Source organism: Amphibalanus amphitrite, unplaced genomic scaffold, assembly GCF_019059575.1.
Source record: "Amphibalanus amphitrite isolate SeventyFive unplaced genomic scaffold, NRLGWU_Aamphi_draft 000472F_arrow, whole genome shotgun sequence".
Taxonomy (NCBI): Eukaryota; Metazoa; Arthropoda; class Thecostraca; order Balanomorpha; family Balanidae; genus Amphibalanus; species Amphibalanus amphitrite.
In genome coordinates, this window is record NW_024881966.1 from 226,411 (window position 1) to 253,133 (window position 26,723).

At 50.2% G+C, this 26,723-nt stretch overlaps 1 protein-coding gene across 1 annotated transcript in view; it reads right to left on the reverse strand.

Moving 5' to 3' along the window:
- Positions 1 to 26,161, reverse strand: part of LOC122392159 (LIM/homeobox protein Lhx2-like) — a 44,796-nt gene extending 18,635 nt beyond the window's left edge. The window contains exons 1-4 of the mRNA XM_043386736.1: positions 26,093 to 26,161; positions 24,021 to 24,929; positions 7,984 to 8,125; positions 3,868 to 4,090 (exon numbers count right to left, since the gene is read on the reverse strand). Of these exons, the coding sequence (XP_043242671.1) occupies positions 3,868 to 4,090; positions 7,984 to 8,064 (304 nt within the window). The 5' untranslated portion in view covers positions 8,065 to 8,125; positions 24,021 to 24,929; positions 26,093 to 26,161. The remainder of the gene's footprint in view (positions 1 to 3,867; positions 4,091 to 7,983; positions 8,126 to 24,020; positions 24,930 to 26,092) is intronic.
- Positions 26,162 to 26,723: the final 562 nt, after the last annotated feature.

Consider the following 26,723-nt stretch of genomic DNA (forward strand, 5'->3'; position numbering starts at 1 on the left):
ACGTCATAAATGACGTCACGCAAGGTTAACAATGCAAAAGTAAAGCATTGGACTTTGCAAGGAGTGCATGAAATCACGATACCATGTACGTGGGATAGTTTTAGATCATTCTCGGCGCCAAAATAAGTTTTTATATTTCCCCATTGATTTATAACAGTGATGTCACGTGACCGACCTGACCTCATGTAACCTTGAAAATTCCCAGATATACAAGTTGTGAGACCTCTGGAGGACACCATGTATGCGTCCTGTAACTTTCATCTCAGACAGCTATGGTCATTGGCGTCCAAAACAATGTCAGAACCAAACAGCCTTTTTCACCCTCGCGCTTATAGGAAAGAGGGTTGAATGAACCCTCTTTTCACTTTTTCAGATGACTCAGACTTGAATTGAAATTTCAGTAACCCGTGATGTCACTAGGCAGCTTTACCACGCCATTTGTAAGCTCCCCTCCCGAAATTACTATTCGAAACCGTTATCGTGACGTAAAATAAATACATTTATAGAAAGAACACCTTCCTAATTTTTCGCATACTTCTTAACAATGAGCCAAATATTTTTTTTAAAGAAATAAAAATTCAAAAAAATTTGGTCCCAAAGTCCAAAAAATACAAATGAAAGAAAACTCGATATGTCATATATCAAAAATAGCGTATTTTTCGAAATTTCAAAAATACATATTAATCTCTGTTTCATCGCAAGTTCAATGTTATATAACATTTGGCATTTGGTCTTTGAGTTACAGCCCGCCAAACTTAGCGCTGCAAAGCAAGATCCAAAAAATGTTATACACCATAACTTAAAAAATGCTTATCTGATAAGCCTGAAATTGTTACAGGTGGATTCAGAGCCCCTGATTACCCCTGAGACCAATTCTCGTCAAATTCCGAGAGATGAGGGTGTCAAATTGGAAAAAAGTGGTACGATCTATCGTGGAATGCCCCAGCTGTCAGATGACGGCCGTCATCAGCGGCGACCTCTTATGACAGCTGTCAGCTGGCTACCGTCATCGAGCCAGGGCCGGCCCGGTCCCACAGACCGACCGGCGGCACTCATTTGGGTACGCCCATCTTGATATGAGAAGACTGCACATTTTTGTGCGCGTCGCATTTGCAGCGATTGCAGAGCGGCGATCAATAAGCCCCGGCGCGGGAGAAAAATGCGCGCGCCGCCGCTCGTTGCCGGCGTGCCGCTCGCCCGCACTCGCCGTCGAGCCGCTCGCCGGCGCCATCTTGGCCGGTGATCGATCGAGACAAACGGTGCAAAGGCAAGACGCCGACGACGGAGGGTGGGGCGAGTGGCAGAGGACGAGAGCGCAGACGGTAGAGGAGTGAGGAAGCGGGCTGCCACTTGCGCGGAACAAGGGAAAGATGAAATGGAGGAAGGGACTGAACAGTGAGCAGGTTTGCATAGAAAGATAGCATTAATTGTTCAGGCGAATTAAGTGAATGAATGTGCAAAAATATAAGAAAGTTATGATAACTAAAATTTGCATAATGCTTGGAGCTACTCGCTAATCAAATGATAAGTCTTAATCTCCTATGGTGCCTTTGACTTTTCGAGCCAGCCGATTATCGGAGAAATGAACTACGACATTCAGCCATATCATTGTGCGACTGGCGGTCCACATATGCGCCGCCTCTGCCGCAGCTGTTTTTCGTCACCAGTGTTACTTTCTATGGCAGAAATTCATATGCCGCCGTACAATGCACACTTTTCGAAAGCCCATGTGTGTGTGTGTGTGAGAGGGTAGGGGGTCGCAGCTGCGTCATAAACCAAAAGAATGGTAAACGTGATATGAAAGTGATAAGGGTGATAAGGTTAATGAAATGACTCCACACGAACACTCTCGACCGATAAGTTTTTTTTTTTTTTTAGGGAGCAAGGGTTGATAAACTGGCCTCACTATAACTGATTTCCTAGTCAGCTCTGGGTTGTCCATTACAGTTGCTTTTATTGAATTTTCCGAGCCTCACGATCAAATTTATTGAGGTGTCACGATAGGACGATATTTTTGATAGGCATGAGTAAAATATGAATCGACATGTGTTTACGTAGGTATGTACATATGTATACTGTATAGGGAGAGTGGGTAAAATAATGGTATATCTGGTGTATGCCCACTAGTGATGTCATTTTCCAAAAAATGTCTGACCGATACCGACCGAAACCAAAATTTGGGAAAAATTTCCGACCGAATACCGACCGATAACATCCCAAGCCAAAATTTGACCGAAATTTGACCGAACCTCTATTTGCTATTACTCTACCTCAAAATTTAAATATTTGGTAAATTCTGATGGAAAATAATGGGAAATGGCATTTCAGTCCAAGTTCATTCAATTCTTAGCCACTGCAAAATACATATTGTGGTAGAAGTTACATTGCTGAGGGTAGCAACACATGGACCTCACCATTTCACAGATTTAGTTGATTAGAATTGTCAAGAATCTACTGTGGTCTATGTAAGGAAGAATGCTCATTCATGTTGCAAAAGCACGATCTATTAGTATAGTCAAATGGTTGGTAATAGGGATGTTCATGACAACATTCCCTAGGAGAAAAGGCGGAATCAAAACACCACAAAACTCATCAAAACTGCTTGGAAACTTGCCTTGACTCTTGAGATGTGGTCTGAGATACTCTACAAATAATTTGACACTGAAAATCCAGCTGAAAAGGCAGGTATTAGGTAGCTCTGAGCTTGAATTTTGTCCCAAAAATGAAATGAAAATTCATTACACAGGCACTTTGTCTTATCTCTTGTTTGTCTTATCTTTACAAGAAAACAAAATATGCAGACAAAATTAATACCTACAAAGTGGCGCCAAAGTGGCGCAAAAAGTAATAGAAGAACCAAGGATTGGCTTATAAGATCCTCTCTTCCGTAACGAAAGGATGTATGTTGATGACGTAATATTTATTTATATGCCCTTTTGGTCGAATTATTGAAGGGAAATTAATTTTCTTGTAGTGAATTACACTCACAATGTTGATTTCATTAGAATTCAATATCGTGTTGGATCATTTACATCAATAAAATAATTCACGAGGCTAACAATCCAAAACTTTTTTTGCAGCAACTTTATCAGCTGGTTTAAAGTCTCTGTTATGGCGCACGTGTTTCGAAATCCTTCCTTGTGTTTGGAATGTGGAAGATTCCAGAAATCGGACATGAGCCGATGTAGTTTTTGTCAAGATTCCTATGTTTTTATGTTGTGGTCATCTAGATTTCAAACATTTGGTTGAAACCTGCAATATTTAAGGAGAATGTGGGAACACCTGTGAAATGTAAATGTGATCACTGCTAAGTGCTAAGTGCTAACTGTCCAGTCTTCAGAAACACATTTCAGTAATTCAAGTTATTTTTGTCCTTGCTTGCATTTTTGATGACTGTATTATGATTTTTGTAGGCAATACTTTTTTGATTACAGGTGAAATTTTAACAGTTAGACTGGAATATAGTTTCAAAATTGTGTGTACTTCTGGGGCCAACTGAGTCAATATCAGCCTGCTTGTAATTGTGGTTGGACAATGGGTGGCTGCTGCCTGCTTGGTGGGTTGGCTAATGAAGTTGCCAAAATGTGGCATTTGGCATTTGGGGGAAATTTTGCAACTCAATCATTAACATTCCAATAAAGTTCATTTTAACTAGGCAAAAATGGAATACTTTCACTTTTTGAAAATGGTTTCACTGGCAGGGTGACCGAAAGTGTCCGATTTTTGGGGGGCCTGACCGACCGATTACCAAATCGGTCAGCATATGTTTTCGGTAACCGAAATTTTCGGTAACCGATTGACACCACTAATGCCCACCAATCCATGGCTGGGGTGCCCCCGCCCCGACCGACCCATCACCGAACTTACCGTGCAGGCCGGGGCCCATGCCGAGCGAGCTCATGTCCTCGTGCTGGCTCTTCCTCTTGCGCGGACGGCCCTTCTGACCAACCGCCACGGGCGGGATGTAGGGTATCTGCTCGGTGGGTGAGAACTGCACAAAGTCGGGCACGGGCCCGGCCCCGGCGTACTCGCCCGTCAGCAGCAGCTCATAGTGGTGTCGGCAGTAGATGTAGCCGTCCCGCATGCCAAACTGACGACAAAAAGGCAGAAGATATTGACAATTAAGCGTTGAGAGCGCAGCATCGCTGTTACATGACACCTATATATGAGACGAGTCGCATTGTAGACTGTTCCTCATTCAAAATTGAATCAAAGAAAGACAATATTTATTTGACAAATAATAGCAGGGACACGTATAGTTTTGATAGAGATTGCTGATCAAAGCAGGCAACAATAAAACTATTTGGTAATTCAAGCGGCATCAAAGCGCGAGCCGTAACATTGTCTGTAGCGACGGCCAACGAGCGGATGCACCGATACCTCTAGTTGCTCGTGGGGAATATTTGCGTATTCTGCATAACTATGTCCTGCACGAGGCTGGTGATGAAGAGGTAACGGCTGCCGACAAAATACCACGCGGTGCGACCGGCTCTGACAGATCCTATCAGCAGCGTACCCGAGCGGCCAGCATTGTCTTGGCTGGCCGCAGCAGCCATGCATGTACCTTTTTCACGCTCCAGTCACGGCACAACACGGCAGTGCACTGTCTCTGCGGGCTGTGGCCACAGTCCAAGCGACCCAGTCCAGCAGTTGTTGAAAAATATTGTGCGAGAGCCGGGTAATGATGCGGTTTTGGGGGATCTAATAACCAGGACACCTCGAGTTGTCGTAGATGACATTTGTGCATCGCGAACAAGACTCCTGCGTGTAGATCCGTTTGCCCGTTTGCACTACTTGCTTCATATGACCCAGACGCCTCCATTGCCGAGATAAAAACCCAATTTATCAGAGTGACTTGCGCGTCCTTCATAGCGTGTGTTGAACTGCACGTATCGTGCAGCCCTTATGTCTTTCGGTAGGGTCGTGCAGAAATGTGTATGGTGCAATGGGTTGTGGTACAGCGGAACAGCTGCAATGCATCATCCGTTTTCGCCAATAACACGGATTTCAAGGAAACGTGGGCATAACCGATGCGTCGGTTTATAATTTTGCAGTGTGACACCGTAATTTAATTGATTCGTAAATATGATAAGCAAGTAGGTACCAAACTATAAGAAATATGTACAAATGTAAAAATGTAAATGTGTAGGTTATGTAAAACGCCTCGCATTAGGGTGTCGCTCACGGTAACCTCATGTGCCAGGTTTTGCTCATTAGAACCTTCCAGCACCGAAATAAGAAAGGCATTCTCATGGCGTGGTGGCTGAAGGTTTCCGTGAATCGCCTACTGTTTCCGAGTTTACGACATAATGAACACTATGCAAGTCATAAACACGAGGGAAAGAGCGCGGTCCTAGCCCGCGTCATGGCGGCCGTCCAGACAACCCGAACTCTGCACGTGGGCCTTTTAGGTCTAACAATAGCGCAGGCTGCCTCTGTTACCTAAAGGAAAATGTTTAATTGCTTAGTGTCCAAGAGACAACAGTTAGTAACAACCTTGAAGAAATATGCCGTAATTTACCCATTTTTTATGCGAAAAAAGATACACAGTTAACTTCGTCGACATGTCCGTAAGCCGAATGACAGTTTGAAAAATTCTCTTTTTGATAAAAAAGTGCCAGAGCATTCCTTCCAAAGTAAAACAGAACACATTCTTCCATCCTTCAGCCAAATTGCACACATTCCAATGCAGTCTATAGCCTGCATTATACTATAGTGCACGAGATCAGCTACATGAGGGAATGCTCTCTGATTCCCAGATGGAGAAAAGCTGCGCTGATTCGTACCGAGAACTCCCACGTCAGCGTGCGCCGCTGCCGCCAGAGTCGGAAGGACGCTGCTCTGTGACCGATCCGATAAACTCATCTGGACTCGGGTACTCAGCTGATGAGGTCCTCTTGAGAGCGGTCATGCATCTATGCATCATGCATTTTGATACTGAGGGCGGCTACAAGTCCAGCCTAATATAGGTCTGCTGAGGGCGGAACAAGGACCATTTCTCTATTCTACACGAACTAGTGGTGTCAATCGGTTACCAAAATTTCGGTATACCGATACCGAACCAAAACCGATTCGGTATTCGGTATGATATACCAAAAGCATTTGGTATTTTGTCGGTATCATGAAAATCAACTACTGCCATAAAAGATTTGAAAGCATTTTTGATAAACCTTCTGAACTCAAAATTGATTTGCTAAATGACACTGGATGAAGAAAAAATGGCAATCATGACACATTTCTCCCAAATGTATGATGTCCTAACAAATGGGCAAACACATGAGCTGCAATATCAAATACATCAGACCACCAATGTTAAATGGCAACTTATCAGTTATCAGTGTTAGCAAATTCCAATACCATGAGGATAATTATCTTACAAAGAAAGCCAATGTGCAAGACATGAACATGAATTAATGTTTTACTCACTGTATGCTGGAAAACATACTTTAACTGCCTTTCTCAAAATTTCCAAAGCATTTATTAGCAACAAAATTGACTTTGTTTTGAGGAGTCTGTGATTGATCTTGACCTTGTCTTGCTCTCCATTTCACTGCAATGCAATTACATTATCCAAAACCCTGTTTAATACAGCACTAGATTCACCATTATCATCTAATATTGAAGGCAGCATTTGTCACTTCATCATCATCCCACAAATCTTCAACTTCGCTCAACTTCAAAAGCCTCTGTAGTGAGCGATCCTGTCGTGATCCTGTGGATAATTTATTTTCTTCAATTAGTGTTCTCTTTCCTGCTCACCTCAACAGATACAGATCGCTAGCAATGTTATCATAAGCATTAATAAAATATAATTGGTTTTTGGCTTGATTCGCACACAGCAGTTTCAAAACTGAACACATCTAAAAACATTTCAATGTCGCAGCTGCGCCAAGTACCGATGTAGCTCAATAGTTAATTGAAAATAATTGAACAACTTTGTTTTTCTGGTACTTCATTTTTCAGCAAAAACGGCCTACAAGCTTTTTTGAATTAATTTTAAGATGTCAAAATTTATACAAGTAATTTTGATTTAAGTGGACTTAAGGAAAAGAAAAGAAAAACTTTATTTTATACAGCTTAATGCAAATGGCCGCCGCCTCTAAGGCCGCGCCATTATGGAAGAGATGACACGTGACGTGTGTCAATGCTTCCGTAAAATTATGGACATTTTACTTAGATTTCATCGCGATATCATTACAGTGGTGTCTGCTATCTATCAGTGTGCCTCGTAAGTAATCATTTATCAAGTTTTGTTGTGTTAAACATTTGTTTATGAAGAAAAATTGGCTGCGTCAGTATCGTCACCAATCACCATGCTACTTGGGTTGAACGGTTGAACTGTAGGTATCATGGGTTTTGTTTACATTAATGGTGTAGCCCAAGGTGTAGCTCATCATTGTCAATGGGGTCACCACTTTTGGATCATGATAACACACTTAACCCTGTCTTGACCGGACTCGAAATGAATGACTGGAATTGAAAGAACGTTTGTTGGTTCAGGCATGGACAAGTTATTGTTCTAACACCTTATGCAGATGACTTGAATCCACATTCCAGTTAAATAACTGACCTGAATATTAATAGTTACAAAATACAGTTATGAATGTTTTTTTTTGCAGTGCAAATAGTTAAGAGGTTGCCTGATTTGTTTTTGTTCCCTTATTTTAAAGTATTAGATACCTTTCAAGGCTAATCATATGTCTTGAGAAAGTTTAAAGCACATGTCTGATAATTCGCTGATTTCGGTATCTAGTCGGTATTTCCCCCCTATTTCTGAAAATCGGTTCGGTTTTGGTATACTCTCAGTGGGTTTGGTCGGTATCGGTTTGGTATTGGTTTCCAAAATTTCTGAAATTGACATCACTAACACGAACCCACGATCCGTCTGGTCACCTTTTGAGAGCGCCCCCAGACCTACCCGATCTCCTTTGGAGAGTGGCCCAGACCCACCGGCTCGCCTTCGGAGAGCGGGCCCAGACCCACCTGATCTCCTTTGGAGAGTGGCACGTTGCAGGTGATGCAGGTGAAGCAGTGTATGTGGTAGACGTAGTCCTTGGCCCGCATCACCAGCTCGTTGGAGGAGATGCCACCGTGACATCGTTCGCATCGCTTCAGAGAGAATAGCCTGTCGAAACAGAGATGGTATGTGAGTGAGACGCGAAAGCACTGGAGAATCAAAGACGGAAACATGGAGACGTAGATGGAGACAAAGAGACGGAGACAGAAACGGAGAGACGGGGGACGGATATATGGAGAAATAAAGACGGAGCGACGGAGAAATGAGATGGAGAAAGGAGAAAGACATGAGTGTGGAAAAAGAGAAGGCAAAAATTACGGAGACGCGAGGAGACAGAAACGACCACAGACATGGGCACCGAAAAAGAGATGTAGATGTAGACGGAGAGACGGAGACGAAAATGAAATGAAACGCTGTATGACATAGGAATCCCAGGAGACGGAGACGGGTGGAGCAGGACGCAAGGAAGTACCGATTCACGCAGCATTTGGTAAGCGACGGCGTCAGCGACGGAGACGGAAACTGAGACGGAAGGTGTAGAGCACCGTGTGAGTCACAGATTTGGGAGACGGAACTGACCCGAATGACATCACGATTCTTATGGCCAGCCTGGTTGTAGATTAGAGCGATAGATTATCGCTGCGGTAGTGGTTCCCGCTCGGCCGAACGTTATCAGTCTTATGAATCATTGTACAGCAAAAGTTCATGCACAATGCTATTAACTCGCACTGCTGCCGAAAAATCCAGGCTCGTGTATACCTACACGAGCCGCCGACTAGCCGCGCTTTCAGTTTCAATTAGCCGCTACATGATTAGATGCACGTGCAGCGCTCGCCGCTTCCATCGACCGGCTAATCACTAATCCGCGGCACGTGCATGGCACGTGCGCCGGCCAATTAAAGTGGCTGATTTTAGTCACCTGATACTGCAGAGATTGTGGCACATACATAGGTACAACTAATCGCGCTTCCCACGCAGAGAGACAGATAGACAGACAGACATACAGCCAGACACACAGACAGACATACATACAGAAGACAGACAGACAGACATACACGCCGTCACGCCGCAGACTGCCGTGTCACACGTCACGTCACGGTCGCGATATGGCCGTCACACGTCCGGGCAGCCGGTGGGAGGACCGGCTCTGACCGTATCTCAGTTCTGCGAGGCGCAGATGGCAGCGTGACGCCTCAGAGAGTCTGATCTCTGTTCAGCCGACACTCTGAACCTGAGACAACACCAGATAGCGTCGGCGGACCGTGTCGGGACCGGTGGTCCGAGCCGCCGGGACCAGCGACATGGTCCTGGTCTGGCCGGGACGCCGCGCCGGCCCGACAGACGGCTGGCTGCACCGCCGCCGCCAGGAATGGCAAAAAACGCGCACCGCGCTGCCTTGCGAGTGTCATTTTTGCTCGCCAGGCGACAGCTCAGCGACTTAGCGCTCAGTTTTCGGGCCCGGGTGATTTCCTGGCCGCAAAACAATCGCTTGCTGACAGCTCGGACCGAGCCAAACATAGGCCTGGCCAGTGTTTTATCGAGTGGACACGCGTCGTGACGGCGAGTCGCAGCGGGCAGCGGCCGCAGCCGGTCCGCGTTTTGGCACGGCGAACAGATGAAGTCCATCAGAGGTCTGAGCCGCTGGACGGGCGGCCCTGGCCACACGGCATATTTGCTGCGGAAGCATGGCCATACGGACGCACTACCGCGGATTACTAGCAAATTAGCTTCAACAAGGCAAGGTAACATCTGTCAGCCCACTGGCTATTTGGTGCAGATGTCGGTCGTTTAAACTCATTTTCTCTAAATTCCCGGTAGTGCAGCTGATTGGATAATGGCTAACCAGGTTTACCTGGGTAAAAACATGCTGCTAAAAATTAAGAGGCCGTATAAAGGCACGCTAAACATGTTTTAGATAGATAGCAGATCGGCTAGTGCTTTATTGTTTGGTATTGGAAAACGGCAGTCAAAAGCCTGCCTCGCACGTCTTGTCAGCGCAATTTATATTCGTTTTGACAGGCTCGGTGGTTTTGTGGCTAGTGTGATGTATGCCTGGTACGTCTCGGACAACAATGCCTGTCGTGATCTCGTAAGTCCTCCGTGCGTCATTGCCGAACAATGCTCAGTTATTTCACTGCTGAGGATTGCAATATTAACCCTCGCATGTGTAGGGGGGGGGGGGTCGGATGGACCCCCCCCCATGGTTTTTCGCGAATACCTCGCGTAAAAAGCGGCCGATCGCGACGAAACTTTCAGTACCCTCGCATTGATCAATTTTACACCTACCCTGAAAATTTCATGACCCTGACCCAAATGACCTTTGACCTGTGACCTCTTTTCCGAGACCATGTTTGGCCGGAATCGCGATTTGGCGTACGTCGGCTCGCATTAGCCGCGCGTTTGCAAGCTTTTCGTGGTTTCAAACGTTCAAACATGTGATTTGATGTTGCTCCCATGCATTAGGGTGGGTGTCAAGGTCACCTGAAGGTCAGGTCAGGTCATTGACCTTTGGTGACCTCGGGTGACCTCAGTTCACTTTTTCGAGTTTTACATGTTTCTAGGCTAGTTTTTGGAGCTGAATTCGAATTTAGCAGCCATTTGAACATTTACGAAGTAGTTTTGGTGCCTTCGTAACATGTTGCGAAGCTGTCAGAGGCGGTTGACACGTACTACGAATATCCGTCACGACGCCTACTGGTTGACCTGACCTGACCTGACCCGACTTGGTCTAAATGCTTAAAGACATCATCTGTGATCAAAACTAACACGATATTCGTGATCAGCACCCCGAAAAACCCCTTAGCAGCCACACTTTACGACTTTCTAATAGGTCCCGATTTTCCCGACTTTGGGTCATTGACCTGACCTGGAAGGTCAACCAATGACCTAGGACCTTAAAATTGGATATCATCGGCTTCCTCTCGTCACGGGCAACACGCTCGTTTTTTCCGCGAAGCTCTAGCTCGATCAGGGGCCAAACGGCAAGGGGGGGGTCCAACCGACCCCCCCCCTACACATTAGAAGCTGGAAAACGCCGCACACATGCGAGGGTTAATATAAGATTGCAAATTGTTACTGGTCGGGGCCCTAATGAAACGTTCTGCTTGCCCCTCTAAAACATATCCTTCCAGTGAATCAATAAATAAACAACAAGCAACTTTGGGGTGTGCTACTCGCTTCAGTTTGACTTTTGATTGTTTCAAGTTAGAACCACCGCCAATGCCTGTGGCTGTCGGTTTTCACACGCCCCATTATATCAAAACATCACAATGTCTCCGCGGTTCCCAATTACTAGGAAATGTATTCAGCGCGATCGGTGTGGCGCGTTTTAGCACAAAAGCCCGGTTTTAGTGTGGCTGACGGGTGCGGACGGGTGCCCGCTGCTCCCCACTGGGCGCGCTGCCACAAATTGCTGCCGTTGGCGACAGTTACGCCGCTCCATGCCGAGTTCGCGGCATCCAACGGCGCGCTAGTGGTAAATGTAGCGCTTTAGAAATTGACGCAGCGCTGCTTTTCATAAACGGTTAGAAAATAGCGGCCATTGCCAGTCAATTTCACCAGCTCTTTCCCACGAGCTGCAGTCTTCCCTCTCTGTCCTCATAAGCTCGTTAGCCATAGTTCAGTCCACCCCAAATGACGGCCCAGTCCAGTCCACAGCTCGTCAGTCCGCCCTACAGCTCACTCCCCCACAGCTCAGTCCGCTCCAGTTCAATCCACCCTCAGTTCAGTCCTGCCCACAACCCGGTAAGCTCCTCTCATCAGCTCAAGGCCCATCCCACAGTTCTCTCTCCCGTGCCCACCACCGAACACGCACCCTCCCTCCTTGAGAAGCGCCGGAGGCCGCACCCGTGCCGTGCCAGCGGGGTGCCGGCTGCTTACAATTGATGACACCACCGCCTCCCGATCGGTAGTCGGCGCGCCGGTAACCCGCTGGTAACCCGCTGGTAACCGTCGGTAACCCGCTGCTAATTAATGACACATCAGGCGTAATTTGCTTTGTAATGACACGGACCACCGCGGTTTGGACCGCCGGGGAGTCGCTGTGGTCTGGTCCGAGGACCGCCGACCGGGCGAGCTGTGGTCTGGTCCGAGGACCGCCGGGGAAGCGAGCTGTGGTCTGGTCCGAGGACCGCCGACCGGGCGCTCAAGGGCCGACAGAGACTGCAGCCCGAGAGTGGCCGACGTCCGTCCAGCTGCAGGGTGGGGCTACCGCACTGAGAGCTATAACAATTTTAAGGTAACTGGAGAATCGGGAGATCAATGATTGCTGGGTTTCCAGATGCGACCGTAATCGTAGTGCACAATTCGGGAAACAACGATTCAGAATGCAAACGCCGGGCGCATTGAATCATCCTCACAAAAGTTGACGAGCGTTGCCATTACGAAATACTTCACATTTCTAAGCGCATTCATACTCGTAAGCAAAGATAAATCACGCAACTGTAAAATACCTGCATGATTTATAACAGCAATTAAATATTATTGAATCCACAGACTGTGCAGCAAGTACCTATTTATCATCAATTTCGGACGCTATCGCAACTGTGCCTGCCCCATCCTGTTTCAGCCATGTCTCGAGTCGTCTCTGTTCGTCCCCGATCTCTGCCGACCCGACTCACAGAGCTCCGGTTCCCGGTCCCGCTCCGTCCCAGCTAACTTCGGACACGGTACGCCACGCAACGCCGCTAACGAAAACACAACGGCGGCAAAGTCAACATCGTACGGTCTCGGGCGCGCCTCCCGAACGACAAGGTCAGGGGGCACGGCGGTCTACCGTCGCAGCCGACCGAGCGGCCGTGGCGCGGCGGGCGTCGGACGACCGACCAGCCGGGGCACGGCGCGAGCGTCGGACGACCGACCAGCCGGGGCACGGCGCGAGCGTCGGACGACCGACCAGCCGGGGCACGGCGCGAGCGTCGGACGACCGACCAGCCGGGGCACGGCGGGCTGGGGTTGTGCCGCGGTCACGCCCGTTCTGGGGTGGGCACTAGCTGTCTTGACCGCGACGCTCGTTCTACAAAATGAGGGCCGTGCTGTGTTGACTGCAGGCCGTTCTCTGATGAAGCCCGTTCTCAGGCAGGCGTTGCCGTGGATGACGCTTGTTCCGATGTGCGTTGTGGCTGCGCCCTGCGATGACGCCCGCTTTGAGGCGGTCCATGCCCCCGCCTGGTGCGATGCGCCGATACACTCGTTGGCACGTGTTCCCGACCGACACAGTGCGTGCCGAAGGGCGGGCGACGCCCGTTTGGTGGTGGATGTCAGCAGTCATTTTTCTTGCAAGTGTCATTAGATCGACTCCGATTGACCAAGAGCGTCAACCGCAATCGGGCAGAACATTTATGATTTTGACACTGTCATGTGCATACGTGGGAGGGCACGCGCTGCTAAAGGAATGCGCCCACTGCCAAGTCTTCCGTGCTGCAAGCAGACGTGACGTGAGTTATTGCAGGGCGCCCCGATATAAACTTAGCCCAAAAACCAAACACGGACGGCTGGGGTAAACACCTGTGTGCAGAAAACGACTTCGAATTCCGGCCTTAATGGCATCACATAGCTGACTGAAGTGGACCGGACACCGTTTGCCAATAAAGATAAGCCCGTCTGATTTGTCGTGGGGTTGGTATACCGTTCGAAGTGCAGTTCGAATCGGTTGGAAGCACGTCGCCGGTTCATACCATGCCATATGATGTCACTGGTAACCCATTTAATCGGCGCGTCTCAGACGCCTGTAAACACAGCCGTCCCCAGAGTAATTGCTCGATACGGCGTGCCTGGTATTTGGCGAGAGTCTGCCCACCCGGGCGTTGACGGTCAGTTGGCGTTCATGCAGCGGTTGGTGGCGAATCGACACGTCATAACCAGTTATGAAGCCATCGGCGTCTGTGGTCGGTCAAATTTGGCTCTCAGTAACAACTGTCTCAAATTCATCCCGAGGTTTTCTTAGAGTAGGTACTTGTTCTTAGTTTCGTGATAATACCCGTGGAGCTTTTGTTATGTGCCCAAAATACTAAAGAAGTACACTACATCTGGGATACGATTATTTCAATATTTCATTTTTCAATGAAATGAAATCAACATCATGAAATCGATCGTTAAATGTTCTGTATTTCTTCAAACAAATCTCAAATTACCACCACTAAACATGCCAACTACGATTTCCCAGTCGGCGGTGTCCCCCCCCCCCCCCTGACGAGTGCGTCAGTGCGCCAGAGGTCGTCTCACCCATGTCGAGCCCGCTGAGAGGTCTCAATGGCGGCTCTGGCGCACTGCCGGCCCTCTCCCGGCGAGTCAATGGCTTTATTCGGCCGGCCACAATGGGATCAGAGGAGGCGGGCTGCGACCGGAATGCATTCACGACAGGCCGGGTATGTAAAGAGGGCGTCGTGTCGGCCATTGTGCCCGGCGGCACTGCGACAAAAGGCACGTGCCTCGTTTCCAACCGGACGGTTTTGTTAAAAAGCCGTCCAAACCGCCCCAGCTTTGTTAGGGCGTGCGGGGTCTACACAAATTGTACCGGGGATCGCCGAATGTCTGTGAGAATTATACAGACAGCGGCACAAAAGGCACGCGGCCGGACGGTCGTTTCGGGCTAAAAAGCCCGTGCCGTGAGTGGTGACATGACGTGGTGAGGAGGGAGGCAATGCTGCATGCGGATGTGAACCGCTCGATGGAATGTCATCGTAAGGGATGCTCCAGTGGCAGACCGCAGCTCAGAGTCTGGCCCCGCCCTGTCCGTGAGCCGAGAGCCACTTCTGCTGGCATACCTATCACCAATAGAAGCCGGTCTCATCGAACTCAACAGCAGACATTCCTGTGGCTATCGCGCTCTATTGAAAATGCATCTCACGGAGTCATTTCTACTGCTTCTGCAAGGCGGCGCTCAGAAGCGGCGCGGTTTGAACTTGAGGAGTGTGACTCGGCAGCCAGTGGTCATCCTGGTCACCTCGGGAGCTGGAACCTGAAGGACAGAGGACGGCTGGAAAAATGGACCGCTGCAATGGCCAGTGCATGGCCAAACTGGCCATTGGCCAGCCCGTACCTAAACTGGACAAGTGGACAGGATGGAGGACTGCTGGTCGCTGGAAGGAACCGCTGCACCGGCCAGCTCGCTGGGTCCTGAGCTAAACAGAGGACTGTTTATCATTATGTTGTGCTTAGCTGGACTGATTGAAGTGGGTAGCGGACTTCAGTAGCGGCGGAACCTTCAATAAAGAGGGAGAGGGCACTGCTGACTTTTTGTCCCATTCTTTCCAAGCAACGCCCGCTAATGGCAAAAATTAAAATGGCAAAATCAAGGGGGCACGGTGTCCCGGTGCCCTCCCGTTCCGCCGCCTATGGTGGACAGTTGGTTCGACCGAATGCTGACCAGCTCCCCGGCGCCAGAGCCGGACAGAGGACTGCTCGAAGGCGGCCGTGACGAGGCCAGAACTGGAGCGCCGCCGCGCCACCGCGCCGCGTCACCTCGTCCGCGCCATTATTGTCGTCCAACCAGCCGTGAAATCGTCGGGTCATCCCCCCTCGCCGCTGCCGCGACCCTGCCGCCGGCGGGGGGGGGGGGGGGGGTGAGCGGAACCACGGCAGTCGTCGGGCGCAGAGGGGCGCCGCCGGAGCGCACTGACGGCGTATTTTTGAGCGCTGACCCGGTTAATAGGGGAGCTGGAGTTTATTGAGATGTTACGGGATTAGTGCCGGTGAGGGGCCGGCCAGGGCGGATATCCGCACCCGTGTGGCGTGGCATGGAGCGGCGCTGTGACGACAGATGTCGACGCACCGGGGGGGGGGGGGGATACAACGGGCAGCAGTGAGATCCCGACGGGAAAACGGAACCGACAGGCGATATAAGGGAGTGAGGGGAGGCCGGTTGATGGTTACATGACAAGGCACGGTGATATAAATTGTAACATTCGCAGCATTGGGAGTAGTAGGTAGTCGAAAACATTCCTGCGTGAAATGATCAAGAATAGATTAATGAATTAATTTGGCAAATAAAAATATCGTTTGTTATGCATGTAGACCTAATATGCTACAAATGAACCAATATGCTCTAACGCTGCATCTGTTTTGTCGTTTTGCGAAGCTAATAATTGCAGTCACAGATCAAAATAGCATGAAACACAGAGGTGAGTGGTGACATACCGATTTACCGCCTGTCTATAGTGAACAGCGGTTGCAGGTGTGACTGCACAGTTACAATGCAAAGGGAGGCCCGCCGGTTACTCTATTGTACGATATTGTACACACAACAACCGACGAGCGGATGCACGTTGCAGCCCCCCCCCTCCCAGCGCAGCAGACGGCGTGTGACATTTCCGCCCGCTCTGCATTCGTCCGAAAACAAAGCAGGTGTGACCCCCGCTCGGGCGGCTGGTCGGTTGCCGTGCCCTCAGGCGGGTGATGCAGCCCCCGATGCGGTGATGCAGCCTCTGATCCGCTGATCCCGTCGGGACCACACCTGCCGGTCGGTGGACGGACGGACGGGTGGCGTCCGGCCAGATTAGCGCCCTGACTCCCCACCACCGGAACAGTGCAGACTGAGAGGGTGACGACTGACGTCAGACTGAGAGGGTGACGTCAGCTGCGACGGAGAGTGCTGGAGCGGAACAGGGCTGGGAACGCTGGATCTAAGGAATATTCCATAGGTGCATTGTCAGAATTGCCCTCAAATCGATCCCGGCTGCGTTTGTGAGGACAAAGCCGATATGAATAACAATGACATCACTAATAGGCTACCGGATAAGCCGATGCGAGAAGTCTGTGGCCGATGATATTATTTAAAAAAAGAACTGTCAAAACAATTACCAAGTTTGTCTCTTTTTGCATGCAAATAATGATGCAAATGGTTTTGGTGCTAAGCGGAAGTTTCACGTTATGCCAGAATGTTTCGAATGACTAATTTGACTAATTTGACTACGACTGACATCGAGCACCGAGACACCAAACATCAAAACACCTTTTAAATATTTCGATGGCTAAGTGCCATAAAAACAGTTTATTTTTACAGCAAATTCACCGGTGCGATATACCAAAAATTACTCGTTATTTATACAGACAAGCTTTTGGACACATAGGCGGCGGAACGGGGAGGGCACCGGGGCACCGTGCTCCCTTTGATTTTGGCATTTTAACATTAGCCCTATGGGCGTTGCATGGAAAGAATGGGACCAAAGGTTGGCAGTGCCCCCCCCCCCCCCCTTAATTGAAGGTGTTCCACCGCTACTGTTTGGACAAATTTTGAACATTATATTTTTCAATTAAAAATTCAATGGCCTTTGTGTGTTCATGGCTAAGAAAGTATGCGGGTATCTTTCTTATCGAATTGGTCTCAATAGTTCTTATTTCTTACCAAGAAGTTCAAACCACTGTGAAAAAATCCTGCAAGCATTCTAATATGTGGAAGATTTATCTGTCTGCGGTAGTTTTCACCGCGATTTTTGTTGGTAGAAGAGAACGCGAGGTATGCACCATGAGTGCAATGACGGATATCTGCAGCACTGGGCAGCACGGGACTTGGACGCCGACCACAGACCACGGCTAAGGAGGGGGAGGGGGAGGGCAGACCATGGCTAAGGAATGACAGACCATGGCTAGGGACGGTAGACCACGGCTCGGCAGACCACGGCTAGGGCAGACCAAAGCTAGAGACGGCAGACCATGGCTAGGGACGGCAGACCATGGCTAGGGACGGCAGACCACGGCTAGGGGGCAGGGCAGACCATGGCTATGGACGACAGACCATGGCTAGGAAAATATGTACAGAGCTGGGGGACGGGATACCTCGGCTGGGGCCTGGGGAGAACGGACTATGGCCTGCGGGGGATGGCAGACTACCTTTGGGGGGAGGCAGTCCATGGCTAAGGAATGACAGACGGTGACTAGGGGTGGGAGACCTCAGCTGGGGTCTGGGGGAGGCGGAGCCACTGCCGTGTGCGAACAGACTTTGGCCGCACTGGACAGACCGTGTAGTCGGAGGAGCGTGTAGAACGAAGGCCTCGGTCGGGGGTGGGATGAGGGATTAAATCCTGAACTCATTAGTCATTAATTATTGTTGGATGCTGGGTCATGAACGATTATTTGTTCTAGTTTATTAAATCATGTGCAGCCGGTTCTGCCACATTATACAATCAGTGGATCATAGAAACAAATTGCAAACTGACAGTGATTTGTAAAGGTGACTTATTTAATATCTTCTTGTTAGGAGAAGGCATTGCTGGTCAACGAATATTATCACGTTTTGGTTTAGCAGCACTGGTTCAAAGAAGGCATTGATTTAAACTGTGGAGGAGGGGGGGGGGGACAGAAGTCATTTGTTGCCTGATCATGACAAACATCTGTCTACCTATACCTCCATAGGATTTCGAATGAAGGCAGATTATTTTCTCATAAAATGTAAATATGTTTTCTGGAATAGGTCGCTAGCCTACATGATCTCACATTTTAGCTCCAGTTTTCTCGCACAGGCACTTTTCTTGCAGAGGAAAGATCTATGAAACAGCTTATGCTGTCGAGAAGTTGATGTAAATATCACTTGCCCACCTCACGTAACTTGATAAATGTGACACTAATGCTGCATATATCTGTTAAGAAAACGAAGCTTACTTATACATCACCATTATGTTCGTTTGAGCCATAACCTCAAACAGCTGAGTCTTCATTTTCATCATTTTCATGTGAAGGGAACTGGATTGTGAATGCGGATAAATGCATCAATTATCCTGATAACGTCATCACAAACAATGAGCGTCAGCCACAATGGTCTCACGTGAGCCGCACAAACCAGGGCTGGGAGGAAGGAGCCACTGGCACAAGGCCGCAGCAGGGCTGGGGTGACCGAAGTGAGGCCACACGGATGTTTTCATAGACGCTTATATTATACAGCGTGCAGGGTGCACTGTGCAATGTGCTTGGACAGATAATGCAGCAGTGGAAAAGTGGTGGATGGAGCAATTTTATTATTTCTGCTACTAACCCTCAAATGCATTTATGTCCAGTATTTAAATGTTTAATAGTATGGCTATGCTGCTATGTTCTTGTTCATACAGTCCATTTTCTTGTTGACCGTTCTTAACTACAGGGTGATCGAAAAAAAGTGTCACCCCTAATTTAAAAGCCATATAACTCGCGATTGGTTGGTCGTACGACTTTGCGCCAGGCAGCATTGGAAAGAGCATACAATTTCCTTTCGAATGGATGTAAATATGCATGGTTTATGCCGCAAACGAAGATGTAGCTATTCAAAAAGTATGTTAAGGACGCAATTTGGCGTGTTCAAAAGTTTGGTTGTGCAAATTTGTACTTTTGACAGAGTTTTTGATCTGACAGCTCACGTGACAGCTCACGTGAGCATTTTTCTTAACTGTTCCATGGTTACCGCTGCATAAAATTGATAATCCGGTAGTGCAGGTTGTCGCAATGTTTCGCTAGTTACCGGCGAATTTGTGAATAATGAGGCCGCATGTTTGCAAGGAAGATCTGATAAGGTCTTCCTTGTCTAAGGTCAGCTGAGAAACGAGACTAAGGTCCGCTGAGAAACAGTCTGCAGTGAACAACATACACTCCATGTGTAATGTGTACACTGAAAACCAAAATGATTCTCCTGATGCCCTGGTCATGGGCATTTATACCCGCATGATTCCCTTTTGATCCTTAGATTATACCCATTTTTTCATTCCCTTCGATTATGCGGGCATCACAGAGGGAATCCGAGTCCCCAAATATGTCCGTAATACTCCCATATTATACCAGTGGCGCTGATCCTCTCAATAGAACGTAAATATCACCCGATTAGAACTGTAATACTCTCCAATGATTCTTAGCTACGAGAATCATTGAAGAATCAATACTGTCTCGCGATTCCCATTTGACTCTCTCATGATTCTCCAATGATGTCACTATGATTCCCGGAAAGGGCATAACTGCCATTTTCTCGCCGCCATGACAGTTTATAACTGTGAGGTGGAGTTGACTGCGTTTCGGGGCCTGCATTTTTGGGCATTTAAGTGTGTTTTTTAGGTCTGTGACTTTCGCAAGCGAAGTATTTGTTCCTATTGCACTCTTTGATATTTCTGACACAGTGTAAAGGCAATATTTTCCTAAGAAACACAAACAAAATCCATCTTTATGCCATGGATGGACTGAGAGAGAGAAAGAGAGAGGTTGAGCTCATCGCTGGGAAACCTGTCACCAGGTTTGGACGACCAGCCTAGGTGACTTTATGAGGACAATCTGTGAAAATACATCTCGCAGTCGAGGTAAGGACGAACTGCAGCAGATTTATAATATGTTTTTTGGAAAAGTGTTTTTATTCTGTATTCTCTTTTTTTACCGCGCCGTGCTGGTGGTCTGAATTTCCCTTGTCGTGCTGGGGAGTGGGGGGGGGGGGGGTGCGTTTTCACCCCTCCCCCGTCTAATTCGCCTCCTGGGCCACGTAGCGACACGCGGTAAGCGGCATTCAAAAAAGCGTAAAAAATATGAAAATACTTCGGTCATTTTTAGGTCAGGTAACCAGAGGTCATCAAATGTCAAATTTTATATATTTCAACAATTTTCGAAACACCCAGCGCATAACTCGGGAACCAATAGAGCTACAGCGCCGGGGAAGATCGCATTCGATACCTCTTTTACAGGCCTATCTGAGGAATGTTCTCAGATTTAACCTCAGATCAACGGATTAGCCTCCAGAGGGCAAAACTCCAAAAATAGCCGTATTTACGAAAAAACAAGTTTTTCGGTAATTACTTTTGACTCAAATAAGTCACGACATCAATTTTACCAGCATCGTTTTCCTCTCGTCGAGAAGCGTCGAATGAACTATAAGTTGACCTGGAAAGGTCATTTTGAAAATTTGACCTCAGGTCAAGGTCATGACCTGACCGGAAAGTCATGGTGCATATCAGTCGATCCGTATCGTCGAGCTGAACAAATCTGACATGTTTTCACCGCTCTAGCACGTCTCTATCAAAAGCTATATCTACTAAAAATGCTGGTGACCTTTAATGACCTGATATGACCTCAGGGGTGCAGAGAGGGGTCATGTGTACAATTTGCAGATTCAGTGTGTCATATTTACTTACAAACCGATGTTTGTGAGTGTTTAGAACGACATTCGTTCACAGGGGCGCGGGAACTACTTTCAGACTGGGGGGGGGGGGGGGGCACACCATAATAGAGATCAACCTAGGGTACCCCCAAATCTAGTTTTCTCACCGGTTTTATGCCACTTATTTTTCATTTCTTGGCTTTTTCACCAAAAAAGAAAACATTTGCAAAAAAAGTGTGATATTCCGTCTCAAAGCTGTGGGGGCACCGCCCCCACGGCCCCAGAATTGGGGGGGGGGCAAGCTTCCCCCCTGCCCCCCGGCTCGGCAGGGGTGTGTCATAATAAGGTGTGTGTCATGTTGAGTTACGATACTCATTGTTCTCGTTCAGTCAGCGGTGTCCGATCCCGTTCGGTGAATTTCGTTTCACGTGAAAGCCGCACATTGACTGGTTTTTGAGCCCATGGGGACATGATTTGGAATAGAAAACAATCATGAATAAAATCAATTGAAAAGAAATTGCCTGCTCTTTCCGATGCTGCCTGGCGCGAAGTCATCCGACCTACCAGTCGCGAGTAATGTAGATTTTAAGTTAGGGGTGACACTTTTTTTCGATCACCCTGTATAAACATCTTTAAGAAAAAGCATGAACTTTAAGGAAACGGTTTATGCTGGTCTAATCCCTATTTACCGGCTTTGCAAATATCGTCAATAGAAATGTTTTTCTTTTTGTTCACGGAGCCACTGAATGCACAAAATGTATTGAATGCATAAATTATAAAGGCATATCAAGTATAATTTATTTTTGTTTAGCTTCAAAATTATGTTTTGTTAAGTGTGGTAAATGGTGGTCCATGTAAATCTAAATTATTATACATCTATCCGCTTTTATACACCATAAATGTAACCGACAAGGTGTACTATTATAGTAGCCAGTAGGTACTAGTGTATCGTAGTAATTTTGGCCCTAATCTGGTCAACCCTTACATGCACCGGGTCCGGATAAATTATTACTTACGCCCAATTGATAGATAATAAAGCTCAAACGCTTATGGGATGAAGTTACCTGGAATCGTCTTCGAAATATCTGCAAGGCATAGGTATTAGGTAAACTAGAAAAGTAATACTTCTGCATTTCAACCAGCCAAATGCGTCTGTCGATGAACCGATTAGCAAAAATCTGTCAGCGTGAATTCCGCTTGAACAAACCACAATGGAAAACATATTTTGTGCTGGTTTGCCCAATGAGTCTGCGTTGTTCGCCCGTCACAATGGTGTCTGAATGCACATACGGTGCACACTGCACGCGAAACGTGTGCACGTTGTGCACTCACCGGCCCTTCACAAGCACAGCCCGTGCGTGACGGTCAGTCACTCGGACAGTGCACGTGCATGACATGTGCACGGGTTCACCAGACGCATAACACGGCCGCTGGCGGCGGCGTGCGCCTGTTGCCGCGAGGCCCAACCGTGCGCAGTGGCTGGACAGGTTTCGCTCGGCTGCGCGGCGCGACGGTGCCCCGTGTGTCGGCTCGGGATTTTCGAGGGGGTTATTGAGAGTGGCCGCGGGCGGTCCTCATGGCGACGCCGCTCGCCTCGGGGGGCTGCCGGTCCGGTTCGGTCCTGGTCCCGGTCCCGGTCCCGGTCCGCCCTCCACGGGTGTCCCGGGGACAGGCTGCTTGTCCCGAGGGCTCTGTGTTAGACACAGCGTGATACCGCGCCGGCCGCGGCCAGGGTTAGCACCGGCCCGCGAAACAGGGGGACAGCAGCCGCCACAGGCCTGCGCATGACTCGGGAGGGTTGGAATGGAGAGCCCGGGTGAGCCGTGGGTATGGGTAGCCTAGCGCGAGCTGTAGAGCCTAGAGGAGCTATAATTTAGCTATTAGGTCGGTCGAACGACGGAGGAACGTTTTGTCTGAGCCGCTGAGCAGCTTCATCATGATCAGTTGATCAGTTCGTGAAGTTACATATCAAGAGCATCCGACAGCCACAGAGGCTGAATGCATTTGGGAACGTCTTGGCTTGGAGCTTGACAGACGCGCCACTATGCCTGCACTTTACCATATAACTCAGTCTCTCTTCGAATGGCGATGAAGACATGCAAACGCTATCCCGACCTGCAATGAGGCTGACGCTCACTTCCAAGAGAGCAGCATCACCAATTTTCGCCGATTAGGTTCGAGAGCTCCGCTCTAACGGGGTCACCTCCAGCCGCTGAAAGGTCGACCCTGGGCCTCGGCATCATAGCCGGCCCTGGGAAGGCCCTAACGGCACCGGGCGGCCCCCGCGGCGCACTCAATTGGAGCGATGATGGATGGTGCGCCGGTGGAGCCTGCTGAACTGGGTCTGGGAACTGGGAGGACCACACTGGTGTGGCTAGCTCGAGAGGATGATCAACGCTTTATCCAGTCCGGGTGGAGAAACGGACTGCTTCCGAGTCGGGAAAACCGGGCGCTGAGCAAATAATAACTCAATTCATAACCAAATGTTCCAACGTTAACGCTACTGCCAACAATTTGTTGACATTGTTGCAGAGTTGTAGCTTACATCCCCCCCAAAATTGTTTCAAAAAAGCTAAAAGGGGGTGTACTCACATTTCAATTTATCAGCGTGTCATTCACGCCTAGATAAGGAACTCTGTGAATGTGGTTCATCCGGGTAGGCAACACTGACCACCACCCTAGTGCGAAATAAATGATCACCTCTTATGCAATAGCTAAATAAATATGGCCGGCCGACCCTTTGAAGGGCCGCTCGGCAGTCTCGGTCGCCGGAGTGTTTATCTGCCGTGACCGCTCGGGCCGGCTCTGTGCCGGCGAGTGCGTGCTGCAGTGGCAGAGGTCTGTTTATCCCGGGTATCGTGTGCGACCTTCCGGCGGATACGCGGCCGAGTGCAGGGCGCGGCTATCGGGTGTCAGTGACACGCTACATGACCCGGCTATCTCGGATAGCGGCAGCGGCCCACCCACCTGTAGTAGTCCTCCTTGCAGTAGATGTTGCCGTCTCGTGTGAAACACGTCAGGTCGCCGTCCAGCGGCAGCTTGCACTCGTAGCACTTGAGGCAGGCGCTGTGCCACGGCTGATCGACGGCCAGCAGGTAGAACCTGTCGGCAATCTGGCCGCGACAGCCGGCGCAGTGTCGGGCCGCGCCGGCCGTCTCCGTCGCCGTCTCCCGGAGGAGACCGGGCCGGGCGGCGTCCGGCCCGGTCTCTGCGCCGCCCACAGCCAGCCTGGGCACTGCAGGTCACTGCAGGTCACCGACGCGCTCACTGCCGGTCACTCCTAGTTGACGCTGTTCACTGAAGATCAATGCGGGCCGCTGCGAGTCGCTGCGGACCACTACTGATCACCGTTGTTCACTGCGAGTCACCACTAGTCTCCGCTTGTCACTGCCAGTCACTACAGTCACCGCCGGTTCACTGCGGTCACCACAGTCACCACAGTCACTCAGACGAACCGCGTCACCGCCCAGTCCTTGTCCCACCACGCGCACGCACACAACAGACAGGTTCTGGGGCGCGGGCTCGGCTGGCCGGCCTCGGCCAACTGGTCCGGCAGGTCTGCCGCTGGTCGCTGGTCGCAGGGCGCTGGGCGCTGGGCGCCCGCTGGTCTAGTCGCTGCTCACACCGCTCGGGAAACCTCTTGAGGTGCGATTGCAACGGTGCGGGATAATTTCTGACAGCTTTGACTCCTCTGGCTGTTCTGTTGTTCTGGCTGCCTGCTGCTGGTCTCTGGTCCTCTCTCGTATCCAAGGGCCTCCTCTGGTGTCTTCAAGTCTCTGCTGGCTCCTCTGGTCTCGGCTGGTCCCTGGTCCGCGCCGGTCGGTCCGGTCGCGTGGGAGCCGCCCCGCTGTCGGCCTATCTGCTCCGTGGATCGACCTGGAGCGGACGACGTCTCTGGTAATCACTGGAGCCGATCACTGCCACCGGCTCGGCCGTATCGGACGCAGTGAACACGGGGACACGCGGATACAGGGACACGGTGGATACATGGACACACGGACACAGGGACACAGAGACACTGCCACCGGCCCGGCCGTATCGGACACGGTGGACACAGGACACGGACACAGGGACACGGAGAGACTGGATACAGGGACACACTGCCACCGGGTCCGGCCGTACCGGGAGCCGGCGGCGGACACACGGACACAGCGGATACGGGAATACGGGGCACTTGGACAGATGGACACAGGAATAGGGAGAAACGGGGACACAAGGGGCACAGGGAAACAAGGATACACGGGGATACGGCAGACACGGTGAGAGCGGACACGGGGGACACACGAGATAGAGGGCGAACTGACACGGTGATATCGGACACACAAACGCAGGGACACAAGGACATGACAAGAGGGGGCTTTAGGACACACGGGGCGGGAGCACACAAGAGCGGACGCAGGGACACATGGACACACTGACAGAAGAGCATGGCGAGAGACGACACATGGATGCTCGGGCACGGCTGTTATGGACACATCGGCATGAGAGGAACGGACATACGGGCACAGCACGTGCAAACGGTCGGACACAACACGTGTGGATAAACAGACACGAAGTCACTGATACGGCAAATACGGACCCACGTGATAAAGCATGATGACGATGAGGCCAGGGATAACGTGTGCAGCTCAAATATGAAATACGGACACACTGTGAAGAAGCAGGGGCAGAACGGCAGGGTGGCACACATAATCGTGTGGTGATGCTGTCTGGTGGGTCCAGCGGGATACGCAATAGTATGAGATGCCTGAGGGTGGAGGGCAGAGCTTAGGGCAGCTATGGTCTCAGGGTAGGCTTGCCGGTCAAGGACGCTCACATGCCCTCTCACAAGGGGGCCCACAGCCACATATCTACACATGCAAGCCCGGCACTAGCGCGCAAAGGTGACTCTCAAACCTGTTTGGAAGATACACAGCTGATTTCAGCCCCACCAGCACGTTCACGGTCACACAGCAGATCACGTGGTTTGCGGAGCCCTCCACTGAGCCGCAGCGGCCCCCTTGCTGCCACGCTGGGTCGGTGGTGACGTCGCAACTCACCAGACCGTGCAGTGTCACCGCGCTGCGCCCGCCGCCGCCACGCTTCCAGCTCGTCTCGCGGGCCGACCGCCGCCACCGCCGGGCGGGGCCGATGGCCGGTCCCAGCTGATAGCCCCGCCCCCGACGGACGGCCGCCGCGCCGCAGCCAATCACAGCTCGCCGCGACGCCGCCCGGAGAGCTGATTGGTGGAGACGGCCGGCGGAGGCAAGACGCGCTGACGGCGGCGGCGGCGACTGCAGCCATCGAGCGGGCTGCGCCGGCGGCCGGCGGCCGCGCCGCCGCCGGCCGCCGCTCCGAGTCTTTATCTCGACGGCAGCGGTCAGAGCCGAGCCGAGGGCCGGACTGTGATGTCGTGATAGGCCCCCGCGGCCCCTGTCCCCACACAGGCTATCGCCGGCCGGCCGGCCGCAATAAAAATGACCGTTTTGTCACCAGTCTGTATCGATCGGCGATCTAACCGCCTGCATGACGGCTTTCCCATGACGGCAGTTATCGGTGGCTGGATTTTTAGCGACTGTAAATTCGCTTTGACACTTGGCGGTGGTAAAAGTGTCGGCGCTGTTTTGAACACTGTCGGCGGAGAACGGGCTGTCGGCGGCAGGGGTGGGCTGTCAGTGAGACGTGTCCGGA